The sequence below is a fragment of the Budorcas taxicolor genome, chromosome 13, assembly GCF_023091745.1.
Source record: "Budorcas taxicolor isolate Tak-1 chromosome 13, Takin1.1, whole genome shotgun sequence".
Taxonomy (NCBI): domain Eukaryota; kingdom Metazoa; phylum Chordata; class Mammalia; order Artiodactyla; family Bovidae; genus Budorcas; species Budorcas taxicolor.
In genome coordinates, this window is record NC_068922.1 from 77,001,863 (window position 1) to 77,021,106 (window position 19,244).

Genomic DNA, 19,244 nt, shown 5'->3' on the forward strand with positions numbered 1-19,244 from the left:
GGGAGACAGTGGGCTGGAATAACTGTCTCCTACCCTCCCTGGTAGGCCTGTGACCCTGGCCATGTTTGCCTTCTTCCCCTGTCTGATGCCCCCAAGTGCCCCCCTCCCCCACACCCTCCAACCCGGGCCTGAGACACAGAACTGGGAAGAACCAGGGATTTACGGGAATAGATGGATACACTCCAGGGGGAGGTGCACTGGGGTGGTCCTTGCTGACACCACCGCGCAGGGACGCAGCACCTGGACTGAAAGCCAGGAGTCGGCTCTGCTCCAGGGGCAGGAAGGCTGCGTGTCTTGCCACTGAGGTGGGGAAATCCCGTTTGGAGAGTGCGCATAAACACACCTCCTTCCAAACGCTGTTTCTGCTTCAGCCTTCCCTTCACCTGCCCTTTCGCCCCACGCCTCACCCCGCCTTCCCTTGCTCTCTCCCCGTCCCGGCCTGTTTTCTCGCGTCCTCCCCTCCCTGGCTCCTCACGCCCCTCTCCCCCGTCTTTCCCCCACGCCCCTGCTCTGCCCCTGAGCGCTCCTCTTCCTCCTTGCTCTCTCCCCGCGGCCCCTCACTTCCCGCCCACCTCCTCCCTTCCCTCACCTGCACTTCCAGCTTCCTCTCGTTTGTTCCTCCTGACTTCCCCTGACTCCCCTATCATCTCTCCCTCGCCAACTTTCTCCCCATTCTGTCCCTCGCCTCCTGTCTGTCCTCTCTCGCCATCTCTCGCTTTTTTCCCAGTCTTCTCTTCCCTCTTCCTTCCTCTCCAGTTCCCTGTCTTTCCTTCATCTCCCACCCGGTCACTCCCCCGTCCTCACGCTCCTCGTTGCCTCTTTCTCCTCACACCTCCGTCACCCCCACTCCTCCCTGTCACCTCTTTTCTTCTGTCCTTCACGTGCCCCCTGCCTCCGCCCATTTCTACTCTCTCGGCAACTTTTCCGCCCTACTTTCCCCGACCCTCGCCCCCTCGGCCCCGCCCCCTGCTACAGACCCCGCCCCTGCCACCGGCCCCGCCCCCAACCACCGGCCCCGCCCCCGAGGTCACGGGATGGACGGGCGCCGTCGCTGCTCCGCCGGTCACGTGGTCACGTGACGCGCTCCAACATGGCGGCGCCGTGTGGCCGCGGCGTCGCTTCCTGACTGGGTGGCGCGGACGGACGCAGCTGGTGCAGGCGGGGACGCCGGGCCCGCATCCTCGCTCGCCCGCCCGCTCGCTCCGTCGGCCCGCGGGGCTGCCAGCCCCCGCTGGGCCGGGGCCATGCAGGAGAGCCAGACCAAGAGCATGTTCGTGTCCCGGGCCCTGGAGAAGATCCTAGCCGACAAGGAGGTGAAGCGGCCCCAGCACTCTCAGCTGCGCAGGGCCTGCCAGGTGGCGCTCGGTGGGTGAGCCGCCCCGGCCCGGCCCCGCGCCGGCCTCCCCATGCCGGCCGTTACCCCACCCGGCCTCAGCCCGGCCTCCTGGGCGCCTCTTTCCCCCCGCGACCCCGAGGCCCACCCGCCCGGCCTCTTTATTATATCCGAGGGGGACCTGGTACCCTGGCAGCTCGGGACTGGCCCAAGGTCACCCAGCAAGTTGGTGACAGGGCCGGCTCTCCAGCCTCCCAGCCCTGGGTTCTTGCCACGACTCCCTGCCGTCCCGTTTCCTGGTTCGTTCCCTCGTCACCCTCAGAAGCAGCAGCTCTTCCTCCAAGTTTTTCTTTACGTGGGTTCTGCTGGTTGGAGTTGTCCCTTGTGAGATGGGCAGGTGGGAAGAGCCGCCCAGCTGGTTTAGGGAAAACTGAGGCCTGCTTTGTAAGTGCCCAAGTGGTGACTGTTTTTCGTTCATTTGGGATCGCCCATAACTCCTTCCAGGAGGGAATGTAGAGAGGGTTATCCTGCACCTGCCAGATATTGTAATGTGCACGAGATCTACTCCTTCTAAGAGGGTCTGTGAGGCTAGAGATACTTGTCTTATTCACCGCAGGAGCCCCAGCAGTGTCTGGCACACGGTAGATGGTACTGACTTGAATGGACCGACAGATGACTGAGCAACAGTGAGAAGTCTTATTCATCCCTAGTTAAAACCTTAGTAGTTGATTCCATTATCAACATCCTTTTAGTTTTCGGTCATTCAGCAAATATATATTTATCAAGTGCCCACTGTGTACCAGGCACTGAGGATACAGTGGGGAAGAAGACAGACAAGGTATTTGTTCTTACAGAGCTCATAGTCTAATAGAGGAGATGAAATAAGTAAATTTAAAGATTAATAAGACCTTTTGAATACTAATACATACTTCTGTACTAGTAAACTTTTTTGTAATTACTTTTGTAAAATTTTTTGTAAACGAGCAAAATGTAATAAAGAGGGCTTGAGACAGCATGGTCAAGAAAGTAGTCCTTTCTGAGGAGGGGACATTTGAGCCAAGTACTGAAAGTCAGGAAGTATCCACCATGAGGAATTTCAGGAGAAGAGGGGGTGAGGATCAGTACATTTGACCGGAGTTGGGTCTCGGATTAATTCGCTGTCCCAATGCCTTTGCTTTGGAATCTGTAAAAAGACCTGTTTTCCTAACCAGTGACTGAGTAAAAGGAAAGTTTTATTTTCTTCTGTCACCTTTTGAGGTTTGAGGTTACCATCATCTTTCTCCCTTCATTTGGTGCAAGGAGCTCTGGGAGTCTTCTCTTGCGGCCTAGGAATGGGTTTGTGAGCTTTGCCATTATTTTTCTGGAAGGCCCTAGCTTTTGTGGGTCTGAGACACCCTCAGGGATCAAGAACTATTGATAACAAAGGTGGTTGTTGCTGGGAACAGATGCTAGTCTTGTGAAATTCAGGATCAATGGAGGAACTCACTGAGACTTAGATTTGTAAAGCTTTTTTATTCAGAAATCCAGGGCTAACTGTTGGATATTGTTTTATCAGGAATGCAGGATAAACCCTACGAAGCAGTTAGGCGAAAGCGGATATTTACAACCCCACTTTGAAATCTGCCTGCATTCTATTCTCTCATTGTTACTTTAAGTGAATTGTTGCAGAAGTTTGCAAATGGTTATTTGGCAAAGTTTTCATTCTCCCTTCAGAAAACTTAACATCAAAATTAAACTGAATCATATATCACTTTGTTGGAACCTACTTATAAAATCATCACATGGGTTATAAAAAGAGCCTAAACATTGGGAGGTTTCTTGATATGTTTAGATTATATCTTTGTTGAGAACTCCAGATTTTTCCAACCTGAATTGTGGAACACACATTCAGTATTTTGGTAGTGAATTGAAGAAATAGCCTATTCTGAAAATATAAATTCTCCATTAAAAATATTTTTCTTGTCAAACAATATAGATGAGTTAAATAAAATATCCCATATAATGTTATTTAAGAAAAAATTAACTTATAAAGGAAGTAATTGACACAGGTAATTGAATAGCTGATTGTCATGGTAGCTCATCATCAAATTGAGTAATTATTATAAAGTAACCTGTGTAAAGTGTTAAGTTAAACTGATCATCTTTTTTTTTTGTTTTAAGACAGTACTTGTGTGTCATTGCTGTTAAGTAATAAAGGACTGCAGGAAAAAAGACACAGCAAAGGATCTGGTGATATTTTACTCTGCATCTCAAGGCCCAGTTTTGTGTCCAGTAAACATAGCTGAAGGGGGCTTCCCAGGTGGCTCAGCAGTAAAGAATGCACCTAGTGCGGGAGATGCATGTTCAACCCCTGTGTCGATAAGGTTCTCTGGAGCAGGAAATGGCAGCCCACTCCAGTGTTCTTGCCTGGAGAATCGCATGGACGGAGGAGCCTGGCAGGCTGCAGTCCAGGGGATTGCTAGGAGTAGGACATGACTGAGCACGCGCATGGAAAGTGGCTGAAACATTGCTGTGCACAAGAAGCATTGCAGGGCGGCGAGTAGTGTAGAGATTTCCTATCATTTTGATAAGAGGAACTGTAAGGGACCACTCAAAGTTGAAATGTTGACCAATAGGAGCTGTTCCTGGAAACAGCTTCTGTGACCTTCCAGGAGTTGTGGTGTATTGGGGGGAGGGAACAGGGGATGCGGGGGCTGTGTGGTGTAGGGGTTTGGAGTGTGTTCTCTGGACTCACCTGCCTGGCTTCAAATCCCTTGCCTTCCAATTGCTATCTTTGTGATCTTGAACAGATGTTACACCTTCCTGTTGGGGCTGTTATAAAGATGAAGTTAATTGACATGTGCACAGCATTCAGTAGGTACACTGTATAGGCTTGCTGTGCTGTTTACTTTTACTATTTGAATCTGTGACAAACCACAGACACTGTAAGCACCTGGCTTGATGTTCTTAGCTTAGGTTGGTTCTTCATTCAGGAGTGACTTATTGTTCTATTTGGTTTGTAGATGCAATAAATAAGAATATAATTACATGACTAAAAGCCTGTGTTTAAGAGAGTATTAACTTGCCTAGCTCAGTGAAGACAGGAGTTGTTCCTTGTGAAAGCAGTGAAGATCAGGATGAATAGGTTTGGAGTAATCTCAGGGATTCATGCAAAGGGCCGACTCATTGGAAAAGACTCCAATGCTGGGAAAGATTGAGGGCAGGAGGAGAAGGGAACTATAGAGGATGAGAAGGTTGGATGGCATCACCGACTCAATGGACATGAGTTTGAACAAGCTCCAGGAGGTAGTAAAGGACAGGGGGAGCCTGGGGTGCTGGGGTCCATGGGGTCACAAAGAGTCGGATAACGACTTAGCAACTGAACAGCATTCATCTTCACTACAGGCCAAAGGCATAGGTAGGGTCTGCCCAGTTAGAAAATCGTGGCCCTCCAACCTCTATTGAGAAATCAAAAGAGCCTGTGAGTGTATTCATCACCCCAGGGATGCTGTTGCTCTTTACTTTCATAATGAAGTTTTGAGGACTGCAAGGAGATCCAACCAGTCCATTCTGAAGGAGATCAACCCTGGGATTTCTTTGGAAGGAATGATGCTAAAGCTGAAACTCCAGTACTTTGGCCACCTCATGAGAAGAGTTGACTCACTGGAAAAGACTCTGATGCTGGGAGGGATTGGGGGCAGGAGGAGAAGGGGACGACCGAGGATGAGATGGCTGGATGGCATCAGGGACTCGATGGACGTGAATCTGAGTGAACTCCAGGAGGTGGTGATGAACAGGGAGGCCTGGCGTGCTGCGATTCATGGGGTCGCAAAGAGTCGGACACGACTGAGTGACTGAACTGAATAATCTCGAACCTTTCACCCCTCCAGTTGGAGCATATAATTACATTTTTAAATCTTCCTTTCACACCTGCCTTACTTGAGAGTTATTCTTTCCCATGATCTTTTTATATGTCTGGTTTTAAACCCTGTGATAGAATCCGGAAAAGTGGAACTGATGAACCTATTTGCAGGGCAGGATTAGAGATGTAGCGGATGGATTTGTGGACACAGTGGGGGAAGGAGATGGTAGGACGGACTGTGAAAGAGTAGCATTGAAATATATTCGTTACCATGTGTAAATAGAAGCTAGTGGAAGGCTGCTGTATAACAGGGAGTTCAGCCTGTTGCTGTGACGACCTAAAGGGATGGGATAGAAGATGGGAGGCTTGAGAGGGAGGGGATATACGTATCCTTATGGGCGATTCACATTGTACGGCAGAAACCAACACTTTAGAAAGCAATTGTCCTCCAATTAAAAATAAATTTAAAAAAAAACTATGACGTTTAGAGACTTGACAAGATAATCTGAGCATTTTTAAATGGTGTGGGAAGATTCTGAAATCTCCAAAACTTGAACTGAATTGTTCTAACATTGCTCTTCATGTATAGGAGACGGAGTGTCTTATTTCATCATTTAATACCCACGAAGCACCATGTAAGGGCTGAGTGCTCTGTAACTGCCAGCTGTCATTAAACATACCTGTGTTTTTCGTATGAAATTCAGTGACTTTAATCTTGGAGCAGTTTTAGGTTCACAGCAAAATTGCATAGGAGGTACAAGGAATTCCCGTATTCCCCCCTAACACGCATGCTATTACCAACATCCCTCAGCAGAGCTGGACGTTTTTATAGTGGTGAACCTCACATTGCTGCATCATTATCACCCAGTCAAGTGAGTGACTTTTTAAAAATCACGTCATGTGATAACTATATGAAATCAACCATGTGCTGAGCGTTTCTGTGCTCCAGGCATAGTGCCATATGCTTTACCTGCAGTTTGGTTCTTATGATTATTGTCCTTATTGAGGCCTAAAGAACTTGGCCGGCCGACTCAGCCAGAAAGCCGTGGAGCCAGGCTGTGAACACTGGCATCCTGGCTCCAGAGCCCACGGTAACCATCACCACCACTGCTTCTCCGCAAGGAAGCGCTTGTGCTGTATGAGGTACTCAGTGAAGCCTTAAACAGTCATTATATTGAGGCGAAGTTTCTATGCAGTGATGGTTTGGTAATGTTTCAGTAATGTTCAGTAAGAGACCATAGTTTTTGAGTATGGTTGAATTGAATTTTGAGATGTAGTATTTGAAAGCCTGTAATCAAAAAGATCACAGCTTTTTCTCTGCAGCTTTTTACTGCATATGTATTTGGTTTAATTTCGGGTCTAAAAGGAAGAAAGAAATGAGAGTAAAGAGCTGGTTTCCCATAAGCTTCATTTGATGTATTAAGTCTTTCTGATTAGGACCTCTGTCTCTTTATCAGCAGTAAATTCCCTCTTCTTCATTCTAGAGTTGTGACATTTAATTGATGTCCATCTTTGGATACAAGCAGGCAAAGGGAAACCAGCTCAAGGGCAACTTGCCCCCATCTGTCCAGCCAGGTGGGCAACAACTACAACATGCAGCTGACATATAAATCATAAAGTCCAGTTTTGGACTTGAAACTGTTTAATATACAGGGTTTAGAAACATGTGGATCATTGGTGATCTTAGCTTGAGCTGTTTTGGTGGCATGATGTGGGTGAAAACCAGACCAGAGTGGGCTGAGGAGTGAGTGGGAGGTGAGCAACACACAAACCTTTCCCAAAGATTGGCTTTGCCGTGAAGGGGAGGAGGGAAGTGTAGATCAGAGGAGTGCTCTGGTTTTTCTTTTTTTTAAAGATAGAAAAACTCAAACTTGTTTAAATGTCTTTAGGAAGAAGCCAGTTAAGGGAGTACATTCATACATTTTCATTCATTCATTCAGTTGCTAAATTATGTTTGACTCTTTCTGACCCCGCCAGGGTAGCAAATCCAGGCTCCTCTGTCCATGAGATTTCCCAGGCAAGAGTACTGGAATGGGTTACCATTTCCTTCTCCGTGCATGCCAAGTCATTTCATTTGTGTCCAACTCTTTGCGACCCTGTGGACTGTAGCCCTCCAGGCTCATCTGTCCATGGGATTCCCCAGGCAAGAATACTGGAGTGGGTTGCCATTTCCTTCTCCAGGGGATCTTCCTGACCCAGGGATTGAACCTGCATCTCTTAACATGTCCTACACTGGCAGACAGATTCTTTACCACTAGCACCACCTGGGGAGCCACATTTCCTTCTACAGGGGGTTTTGGCAGGGGTTTTGGATACAAGCAGGCAAAGGGAAACCAAGGCTCAAGGGCAACTTGCCCCCATCTGTCCAGCCAGGTGGGCAACAACTACAACGTGCAGCTGACATATAAATCATAAAGTCCAGTTTTGGACTTGAAATTCTGTTTAATATACAGGGTTTAGAAACTAAACTAAATTTTAGTTGCATATTAATATACAAAAACATTCAGCATTCACATGACCATATAGCATGGTAAGTTGCTTTTTTCCCTGTACGCTGTTGTTCCTCTAACTTTGATGTGTTCAAAATAACTGTTCTCACCCTTAGAAGGAATATAAGTGCAAAATTTGAAAAATATCAAAAATATCCCTAAATTATCATAAAGTAAGGCTTTCAGTTGGAATACAGAATAAAACTTTAATGTTAGCAAAGTCTGGTGTTTTGATTAGACATTTTGTTTATGAGTGCTGTGAATTATAAAAATTTTGAGAAATAGTAGGACTCTTTTTTAACTGACATTATTTTTTGTTGAGAAGCTTTATGATTATTTTGCAGGAGGAGGTCCTCTGTCTAGAAGCAGCACTAAAAATTGGATTTTGTTTATTGAAAAGGATTTATTTATTGGATTGGCAGAAAATTCATTGGCAGCTGTGTTGGAAACTTTGCACATTGATTAGTCTTGTAATCCTGAACTGATAATTTAGCTTTTGGGAGCCTTGGTTTCCTGGGATGAGAAAGGTGATAATACCTGTATCACAGGATTATTGTAAAGGTTACATGAACTAACACAATAAATAACTGACAACGTACCTGGCACCTAACAAACGACCTACTGAAGTTCAGAGGCATTGGCGTTACTTGCATTTAAAGGAGAAGGAACTGAATGCTTGTTCTTCTCTGCCTCCCTTATTAATTGGTTTATGGACGTCTTTGCTGGTCTCTGACATTTCAACACCAGCAAGGCAAGTGGTTGGAAGAGTTTAGAGCTCTGCCCTGTGCTTGTAAATCTCCCCTGAGATTACAGAGTCTCTGTAAGCGGTGCTGGGGAAAACAGTAAGATCATTCTTTATGGAAAAGCGCAAACTTGTGAAAACGTGTACTTAATCAGCAAGTACATGGAGTCTCTCATATAAATAGCTCAGAACTGTGTTTAATTCTTACCATTTTCACCAGGCCTAGGGGGCCTGCCAGGAAAATACTTGACTTTCTTTCCAGGAAGGTTATCTTAGAAAATACTTACATGTTTACTAGTTCATTCCTGGAGTCTTTCTATAAGAAGCTTCTTTGGGATTACTGTCTTGGTTGTAAATGAGTCTTTGGGCTTTTTTATTCGGTATTTCATTAGGTTTTCTAGACTTGTAGAACAGCCTTCTTATGCCGGGACCTAGAAGTCTTAAAATTGTCCTCATTCCTAAAGAATGGTGGTCAGTGTGTTCTCGTTCTCTACACAGTCCTTTTGTCTTTTGACTGAGCCAGGGTGACATTCATTCAGAAGGTATTTATTTGGGTGTCATACCTGCTGTCAGGACACACAAAAAACAAAGACCTCGTTCTCATGGAACTTGGAGTTAATGGGGAAGAAGGGGCTGTTCAAATAAGCACGTTTTCTGAGTCATACCAGAAACGTGAAAAGTCCTGTGAAGGAGAAAAACCTGATCCCACAGGCAGAGTGGACAAGGGGTGAAGGAAGGTTTCACTGAGGAAGTTGAGAGCTGGATGACAAACATTGAAGAGGTGAGGGTGAGAGGCACTTTGGCAGCAGGGGCAGAACAGCGTAGGCAAAGGCCCTGCGGCAGAGAGGAGTAAGGCAGTTCGGGAAAACGAACAGATACGACTGCCTGTGATTCTACAGTTACCTTACAAGTTTTTTTTTTTCCCCCTAAGTTTTAATAATAATAATTTTTTAAAAAAGAAACTAAAGGAGGCCACTGACTGGGGCATGGCAGATGAAGGGGGAGAGGGTTTGGAGGTGAGGCAGGAGAGGCAGTCCAGGCCCCCAGCACACAGGACCTTGGAGGCTGTGCTGAGGAGTCTGATTTTTAGACCAATAGCATTGAGATAATACCGCAGAGTTCTAAACAGGGAAGAAGTTGATAAAGAGGTTAGTATTTTGGAAAGATCACTTGAGCCATTATGTTCAGAACATCTTTGAGGATGCCCAGAGGGGTTGCCCAGGGACCACTAGGGAGGCAGTTATCATCATCCAGGGGGGAAGTGCTGGGGCCCAGCCTTAGAGTAGTGCCAGGGGAAACCGAGTAGAATGAAGGGATTCCCCTCTGGGTTAGAAGGGAAAGCTAAGAAAACCTGATGTTGGATTGGACAGTGCCAGAATGTGGATCAGTAAGGCTGACTCTTAAATTTGTGACTCACCCAACTGGATGGATGGTGGTGTAGTTCCTTAAGATGGTTGTGGAAGACCATCTGGAGAGAGGTGGGTGGAGGAGCTTGATCTGAGTTGGGACTTGGATATTGGATGAACGTACGAGGTTCGTGTTCCTAAGGCAGGCCTGCACCGGAAATGAGGACTGGGGAGTCGTCCGAGCCCAGGTGGGAATCGAAGGGGCAGGCGAGGCTGCGAATGCCTCTGAGGAAGAGCTGAGTGTTGCAGAGAAGGAAAGGCAGGAGAGCCTGGGCCCGAGGAAGCCCGGCCCGCCTGGCTGGGCAGAGACGGCTGAGTGTGCCAAGGAAATGGAGGAGAGATGGGGCGGGACGCAGAGGGCCAATGGCAATGTGTGCTTACGAGGCCAGCTGTGCAGTGTGCTCAGGCTCGCTCAGTCGTGTCTTCATGACCCCGTGGGCTGCAGCCCGCCAGGCTCCTCTGTCCATGGGGTTTTCCTGGCAAGAGTACTGGAGGGGGTTGCCATTTCCTTGTCCAGGGGATCTTCACAACCCAGGGATGAAACTTGCATCTCCATGTCTCCTGCATTGCAGGCGGATTCTTTACCACTAGCGCCGCCAGAGAAGCCCTTAAATCGAGAAGATTTCTGTGAGGGGAAGTCAGTAAGGTCAATCACTGCAGAGAGGTCAAGTCAGACAGCAACTGGAAAACTGCCCATCAGCTTTTGAGCCCTGCGGGTCATGGGTGACCTTAGCTGGAGCTGTGCTGGTGGCACAGTGAAGGTGAAAACCAGACCGGAGTGGGTGGGGGCAGGCGTGGGAGGTGAGGAAACGGACACGACTCTTTCCCAGGCTTTGCCTGGGGTGTGAAGAGGGAGAGGTGGATCATGGAGGGTTTTTTGGTTTTATTTTTATCTTTGTTTGAAGGTAGAAGAGACTTGCAGGAGGCACTGGCACCCCACTCCAGTACTCTTGCCTGGCAGATCCCATGGACGGAGGAGCCTGGTGGGCTGCAGTCCATGGGGTCGCTAGGAGTCGGACAGGACTGAGAGACTTCACTTTCACTTTTCACTTTCATGCATTGGAGAAGAAAATGGCAACCCACTCCAGTGTTCTTGCCTGGAGAATCCCAGGGACGGGGGAGCCTGGTGGGCTGCCGTCTATGGGGTCGCACAGAGTCGGACACGACTGAAGCGACTTAGCAACAGCAGTAGCAGCAGAAGAGACTTGAGCTTGTTTCAACATCATTGGGAAGGGAGCCATTTAAGGGAGAGGTTAACTAAGACAAAGGATGGTTTATTCATTCAACAAATATTGAGCGCCTGCTCTGTGTCTAGGAATTCCTAGATGCTGGGGATTCAGCAGTGACCAGAACAGACCAAAGTCTCTGTTGTCACAGAGTTTATGTTCTGCTGGGGAAGTCGGAGTATAAGTGAAACAGAGTATGTCATAAGTGGTAAATACGGTGGTGAAAGACTAGAAAAATTGGTGTAAAGTGAAAAAACAGGGCAGGTAAGGTAGTGAAGAGTCACAAGGAGCGGTCGGGTGGCAGTTTCAGGTAACGAGGGAAGAGGTGACATTTGAACAGTCATCTGAAGGAATCGATGAGTGAGCCTGTGGATATCTGGGGGCTGGAGGGCGTTCCAGGAGGCAGGAGGAGCTGGTGCAAAGGCCCTGGAACAGGAACTGGCCATAAATGAGCTGGGGTGGGGGGAGGTGAGGTCAGAGGGGATCACAGGGGCCCAGATCTTTCAGAGGCTTGGAGGCCAAGATCAAGACTGTGAGTTTTACTCTGTGTGAGATGAGAAGCCAGAGGAGTTCTGTGCAAAGGAGCAGATGTTATCAGATTTACTTTATAATGGTTATGGATAATCTATTTTGAGCAGATATAATCTGATTTATATTTTAAGGGAATCCCTCTGGCTGCTGTGTAGAGAACGCTGTGGGCCATGAGGAACAGTGAGAGTTGAAGGCATGAGACCAGTTAAGAAAGAGGCTCTCGGTCCAGGCAGGAGATGGTGACAGTCTGGCTTGGCGTAATGGGGGTGGTCCCCCGTGGTGAGAAGTGGTCAGATTTAAATAGTTCCTCAGAAGGCAGCAGGGACAGGACACTGCAAAGGTGGAGGGAATTGACACTACTGTTTTCCAGCAGGAGAGAGTGCGGGTTGGCCAGTTTATGTATTGGCTAACAGGAAGTTGAAGGAGTCTCCTTGTGGCTTTTAATTTTTGCATGAAATCGGCTGTTTCATTGGTTGTGAGTAAAGAGGAATGGTGACATCAAGAGGGAGAGATAGGGTATTTGAGGACAGAACGCGATGCGCAGTAGTCTTCGTGGAGAGGTAGAGAAGGTGGGCTTAACCAGCAGTGTCTAGGTACTGCTGTGGTTGGTCGTCAGGGCCTTTAGAGACCTGCCGGCTTTCCCTGCTGTCAGGCCTGTCATTGGGTGGAGACTGGTCAGAAGGGAATGGTCATACAAGCTTGGTATTTGGCCAGAAGTTAACACTAAAAATCAGAGGACAAGTCAAGCCTATTGTTTGGCAAGGAGAGGAACCAGTCAATCCTAAAGGAAATCATCCCTAAATATTGGAAGGACTGATGCTAAAGCTCCAGTACTTTGGCCACCGGATGCAAAGATCCGACTCATTGGAAAAGACCCTGATGCTGGAAAAGATGGCGGGCAGGAAGAGAAGGGGGTGACAGGATGTGATGGTTGGATGGCATCACCAACTCAACGGACATGAGTGTGAGCAAACTCTGGGAGATAGTGAAGGACAGGAAAGCCTGGCGTGCTGCAGTCCATGGGGTCACAAAGCATAGGACATGACTTAGCAACTGCACAATCACGGCAACAGATTACAATCCTGCTAATGGGATCTGTCCTGGGAAAATGAAGAAAGGGAAAGCTGACAAGTTGGTCTAGTCAAGTCTGACAGGCCAAAGAAGGGTCCTACTGGGGCCAGTTAGTAGGTCAACTGGAAGGACAGGAGCTGGGCAGGTACAGGGAGGAGCTGGAAGTTCCAAACAGGGATAAGATTCAGAGTGTGACCAGTCCCTCCGGCCTGGCTTGCGGGGAGGGGAGGGGGAAGGCCTTGTGGATTTGCGTGGTGGGGGGTGGGGGTGAAGCAGATCGGATGTATGAGGGGAGGTGGAGGTTCCAAGGGATGTTGCGGAACCTTGCAGAGTTGACCAGCGATGGCGTCGTTGAGGTTGGTCGTGGTCACTGTTGGACCTAGCCTGGGAGCGGAGCAGAAGGAGGTGAGCTGGTGCCAAAGTCATCAGTGAGCCAGGAGGTGTGACCCGAGGGGTTCGTACAGGACAGTGATGCCCAGAAGGCGTTTCCCGGGGAGACCGCGTGGCCTCGCCGCTGCCGCACCCGCCCAGGTCTCCCTCCTCTCCAGCCTGCTTATTTATTGCTGCTAATTGCCCAGTTGGCAGTTAGGAGAGCAGGGCCTATTAAAACGTGGGGCAATAAACCGGAGCAGGTGTGCCCCGCCACCTGCTCCTCCCCTTCCCCCCTCCCCCCGTCTCTGGAGCAGACAGCCGGGCTGTGAGTCCTGCAGTGGCGCTTCCTGGCTGTGGCCGTGGGCAGGGGACTTCACCTCTCTGGGCCCAGATTCCCACCTGCACAAGGTTAGGAGACGAGCCTCTTGTCTTCCGGAGGCGTGAGGAGGGCCAGATGGGCCCATGCCCTTGTGAATGTCAGCTGTTCCGTGAGTTGTGTTCCCTGAGTTGTCTTCTTTCCCTTGGCTCTCTGCAGTGCACCAATGGCAGTAGAGACTTGGCACTGTTACTGACTCCTGTCTTAAGGGCCAGAGAGCTGACGTTTATTGGCCACCTGTGTATGCTTGACCCTGCCTTAGCCATGAACACTTCGGGTTTCTGAAAAGTTACCCACACCCACCTGCCTTGTTAGAGTCTCTGGAGCATATGGAGCTGCTTTTTATCATGCTCATGTTTTTTTAGAGTAGGACATCAAGATTCAAGGAGGTTTAATAACCCACCTGGTGTCATTCAGGTGAGAGATATCCATGCCAGAACCTAGTTCTGCCAGAATTGCCAACCCATTTCTTGGCTTTCTCTCACCAGGCTGTGTCATGTTGAATTCTGCAAGCTGAAAGCTTGGCCACCAGCCTCTTGGGCTGGATTTCGCTGGCCACTCCTGCAGCCTGAGGCCTCAGCTAGAGGAGGCCAAAGCTGCTCCTTCATGGATTCTTGTCCTGGAGGGGCAGGAACCACACCACGGAGCTCTGTTTAGCTGACCCAGTGTGTCACAGGCCTTATGGTCCCTGGGCAAGATGTTTGATATTAGTCATCCGGATGTTTCTCTTCTGCTTTCTTATGTGTGTAGAAAGAGGACATTGAAAGATTGGCTCAAAAGTTAAAATTGCCACCTCTTGTAAAGTTCAGTTACTCGGTCTTCACTTCCTAAAAGTTAGTCTGGAATAGAGTTGTCTGGGAGAGGAAATCTGTCACCCCCAGCACCATGTTCTACGGTTGCTAGGATAACTAACGCAGTGTCTGTAGACGACTGGCTCACAAGAGATTGTATAAAGAAGGCTGGCCTTTTGGAGGTGATCTGAATACATGGAATTCAGGTGGACCGGCTTCACTGGCCTGCTTTGATAATACCGTGAGCCTGCCGAACGCACCACGTAGGAATGCATTCGACTAAGTGGATGCAAGGGAACCAGCGTGTTTAGATAGGATGTTCTTGTTTCAGTGGTGCAAAATCGTGTCCTCCTAGAAATAAGACTCTCTTTGAGATCGTGATTGCTGAGTGTTGACACTGTATCCGTAACCATAACCGTGTAGTTGATGTTCCCTCCATGGTAAAGGTTCATAAATTAATTTTAACTCATAAAAATTATGTATATATATTATATATATTATAAAACTATATATATAAAGTATAATTATATATATTAGCACAGTAGAAATGTCCTTAATGCTGCTGAACTGTACACTTAAAAGTAATTAATATGATAAATTTTGTGTTAGCATATTTACCACAACTTTTGTAAATGCTAAACCAAAAGTATATATACTTACCGTAGAAAATGTGGGAAAGAAAGATCATCATCGCTTTCAGTATTTTGTTCTGTTTGTTTTCTTTTATATATACCTTACCTGCTCCTAACATGCCTCTCTTTCTTCCCCACCAGATGAAATTAAAGCAGAAATAGAGAAGCAGAGGTGAGCCCGGGCGCCTTCTCCTTGCTGAAGCGCAGTGTGACGGGAACTGGAGGGGGCTGCGGGAACTCCTTCCTCTGCGTGTTTCCTCCTGTTCTGGTCCCGGGTGGAGGGTGGGGCACACACTCTCCCAGCATAGTGCTGGACACACGGCAGGACTCTGTATCTGTGTACTGATGCCAGGTTAACTGACTGCTGGCTAGCAGCTGCACATTTGGAGGAGAGGGTGTGTGCATGTGAGTGCTAAGTTGCATCCGACTCTTTGCACCCCCAAGGACTGTAGCCCGCCAGGCTCCTCGGTCCATGGGATTCTCCAGGCAAGCATACTGGAGTGGGTTGCCATGCCCTCCTCCAGGGGATCTTCCCAACCCAAGGATTGAGCCCCAGTCTCCTGCGCTGTGGGCAGATTCTTGACCGCTGAGCCCCCTGGGAAGCCCCCACGGAAGGCTCACCAGCATTAACTTGACCTTCCTTAGCCTCTCCTCTGGGGCTTCTCCTGTGGCTCAGCAGTAAAGAATCCACCTGCCAATGCAGGAGATGCAGGTTTGATCCCTGGGTCGAGCAGATTCCCTGGAGGAGGGCATGGCAACCCACTCCAGTATTCCTGCCTGGAAAATCCAATGGACAGAGAAGCCTGGAAGGCTACAGTCCTTGGGATCACAAGAGTTGGACCCGACTTAGCAACTCAGCACCAGCAACCACCTTCCCTTGACAGAGGATGCAGAGCCCTGGCTCGTGCAGGTCATGCTTCCTCAGGCAGGAGGACAGCATATGCTGTTACAGGGTGGCCCCTCATCCTCAGAGTATTGAGGCCAGAGTCCCCCCTTCAGAAATGCAGCTCTGACGTGGCATCTAGGATCTGTACCAGGCTGCTGACGTGACAGCCTGTCATCAGAGATCTTGTTCTCTGCGTGTGGCGCCTTAGTGTGTTTTTCCTCTAATGCGTGTCTTTAAACTCCTCCCTGTCTAGCCCCCCAGATCTGGTTTGCAGGCACTTTTAATTAAATGATTGCAAGTGGGAGTGGAAATTAAAGTGGTGGGGGAGAGTAGCAAAAGCAAGCTTTTTTAATTCATTTCCCCTCTCCGGCCCTCTCTGCTTTAGGCTCGGTGCTGCTGCACCGCCAAAGGCAAACTTCGTTGAAGCTGACAAGTACTTCCTTCCATTCGAGCTAGCTTGCCAGTCCAGGTCCCCCCGGGTGGTCAGCACGTCCCTCGACTGCTTGCAGGTACTGTGTTTCATCTTGGTGGTATACAGGGTGTTCTCGCAGGCTACAGGCCACGGACCTGCCCCTGCTCTCAGATCAGCTGCGACAGCAGACTAGAAACAAAGTGTGCAGTGAACGTAAAGCGCTCGGATCGCTCTGAAACCACCCTCCCTGCGCCCCAGTCCACGGAAGAACTGTCCTCTGTGAGAGCGGCCCCTGCTGCCATAAAGGTTGGGGACCACTGCCACAGGAGCTGTGCCCATGACCCTGGTACTCAGAACGCTCTGAACTGGTGGACGGAGGAGCTTTTCACCTCATTCTTTATATTACTGTCAGGGAGAGAAGAATGAGAGGTCTGATCTCTTTACTTAAAAAAAGAATTTGATTCCCAGAAGTATTTTGTTGATCTCTTTGTGTGTTTTCCTAAATAAAACCTCTAGCATTGATTGAATTATTGGTACATATGCAGGCACAGAAGGTGTTTTATGCAGCTTCTTTATTGATGGCATTAATACTCATCAAGTAGAGAGAGAGAATCAGCTCACGTTATTTGTGGTGATGGTCTGTAAAGTCGCTGTGAACACAGAATTAGCGAGTCCTGAAGCGTTGTTCCTGGATGAACTCCAGGACTAGGCTCCTGCAAGCCTCTCCAGTCACCTGCTCACCAGTTGACGGACATACAGCCTTACTCTCTGTGGGTTTCTGTCTGCGTACTTGCCTGCTCAGTTGTGTCTGACTCTCTGTGACCTCATGGACTGCAGCCCTCCAAGCTCCTCTGTCCATGGAATTTCCCAGGCAAGAATACTGGAGGGGGTTGCCATTTCCTCCTCCAGGGGATCTTCCCGACCCAAGGATTGAACCTGCATCTCTTGGGTCTCCTGCATTGGCAGGTGGATTCTTTACCACTCAGCCTTCGGGGAGGCTCATGTTTCTGTTTAAAGATACCTTATTCACAGCAACCTGCATTGTTGGTTTATTAGCCTTGAGCTCATGATCAGCAGCACTGTGATACATGCCTGAACAAAGCTGATCACACGTCCTTTCTCTTCAGGGCACATCCCTGCCTTCTTGTTCTTAGCCACACTAAGAGAGCGCTCAGCTCTGTGCACGCGGGCCTTTTTAAATGGTAAAATCACCAACAAAAAGGACAAGAATGTGAACACCATGGCACTAAAGAGATCACAGAAAAGTCACTGCTTACAGTAGGAAAGCTGAAACAAGACGGCAAAGCAGCTCCTTGTTTGACCTCAGTTGGGAACTTGACCATCAAGTGATTCAAATTTTTCTTTGCACTGTGGGTGTCCACAAATGACCATATTAGTATCCCAAGTATTGATTTGGAACTTACATTTTAGTAAACGGGAGCATTCACAAATGCAAATCTATGAATAATGAGATTGACTGTATTTAGGGCCACAAGTAGCCTTGTTATAAATTCCTTCTGACTGGAAGCAGCCAGCCATGCAGAAGTTAGGGTGACTTGGCTAGTGGTGTGCAGGTAGTGAGGGACAGAAAGAGCACTACAGCTCAGGCTTCTTAATTTTTGGTCCAGCATTCTTGAATTTTTCCTGAGGTCTACTGAAGCTTTGGTTTCCCCAAGAAACATTTGTTTTTAACCCCCGTGGGAACCTACAGCAATGAAAAGAGCTAGGAAAATTTTTTTAAAATACAGTGGAGAGATACACAGTTTACCAGTACTTTCTAGAACAGGAATAGGGAATAGTTTCTGTATTATGATTGCTTAGAAAAATTATCTGGAGCCTCATCTGGGTTTCTTGAGAAAGTGCCACAGTTGATTGATTATGTCTGCTGAGACCCAGGACTGCCAAGTGGCGGTGGGCATGCCACACTTTTGGCATCTCTAGTCTAATATTTACTCTATTAATCTCTCTTCTTTGCTATAGCTATTCTTAAAAATTGATGACAGTTTCTTCACAGAAGCAGCTCTTCCAAATGAAAAGCCATTTCTCATTCAATATAATTCTGTACAGATTGTCCTGTGTGAAGCGTGTCATCAGCCAAGAATTTTCAAATACCAGGCTCAAATCCTACTTCTAGCCTAAAATATTTGTTGCTGTGAACATTTTCTGAGGAAAATTTGGCTTAAGTTTAATTTTCATTGTTTTGTCCTCATGTTGAGGTTTAGTTTGGAAGCTGGTGCCGATAGTTAACATTACTGATGTGCTAAACGACAGCTGACATCTGGAGCACTCAGCCTGTGCTGGGCCCTGTGCTAAGAGCTTTATCCCCATCATTGTGTTTAATCTTCCCAACACCTGTCTGAGCTTCTTACTCTCATCCTCATTTTTTAATTAATGAAACTGAGGTTTAGAGAATAAAGTGTCCAGCTCTGCCAAGTTCCCCGAGCCAGGCGGTGATGGGATTGGGTGGGTGTCTAGGACTTGTTTACTCCAAGCCTGTGTTTTTAATCAGGGGTCCTTAAACTATCAGTTCAGTCGGTTCAATTGCTCAGTCGTGTCCGACTCTTTGCGACCCTATGGACTGCAGCACCCAGGCCTCCCTGTCCATCACCAGCTCCCGGAGTTTGCTCAAACGCCTGTCCATTGAGGTGGCGATGCAATCCAGCCATCTCATCCTCTGTTGTCCCCTTCCCCTCCTGTCTTCAGTCTTTTCCAGCATCAGGGTCTTTCCCAGTGAGTCAGCTCTTCACATCAGGTGGCCAAAGTATTGGAGTTTCAGCTTCAGCATCAGTCTTTCCAGTGAATATTCAGGACTGATTTCCTTTAGGATGGACTGTCTGGATCTCCTTGAAGTCTAAGGGACTCTCAAGAGTCTTCTCCAACACCGCAGTTCAAAAGCATCAATTCTTCGGCGCTCAGCCTTCCTTACAGTCCAGTCTCACATCCGTATATCACTACTGGAAAAACCATAGCCTTGACTAGACAGACCTTTGTTGGCAAAGTAATGTCTCTGCTTTTTAGTATGCTGTCTAGGTTGGTCATAGCTTTTCTTCAAGGAGTAAGCGTCTTTTAATTTCATGGCTGCAGTCACCATCTGCAGTGATTTTGGAGCCCCCAAAAATAAAGTCTATCACGGTTT

The 19,244-nt window shown here is 48.0% G+C and overlaps 1 protein-coding gene across 1 annotated transcript in view; it reads left to right on the forward strand.

Moving 5' to 3' along the window:
- The first annotated feature begins 1,183 nt into the window (after positions 1–1,183).
- The window catches only part of ARFGEF2 (ADP ribosylation factor guanine nucleotide exchange factor 2), an 81,941-nt gene continuing 63,880 nt past the window's right edge, over positions 1,184–19,244 (forward strand). Inside the window, exons 1-3 of the mRNA XM_052650395.1 lie at positions 1,184–1,365; positions 14,952–14,982; positions 16,082–16,205. Coding sequence (XP_052506355.1) covers positions 1,245–1,365; positions 14,952–14,982; positions 16,082–16,205 — 276 coding nt within the window. The 5' untranslated portion in view covers positions 1,184–1,244. The remainder of the gene's footprint in view (positions 1,366–14,951; positions 14,983–16,081; positions 16,206–19,244) is intronic.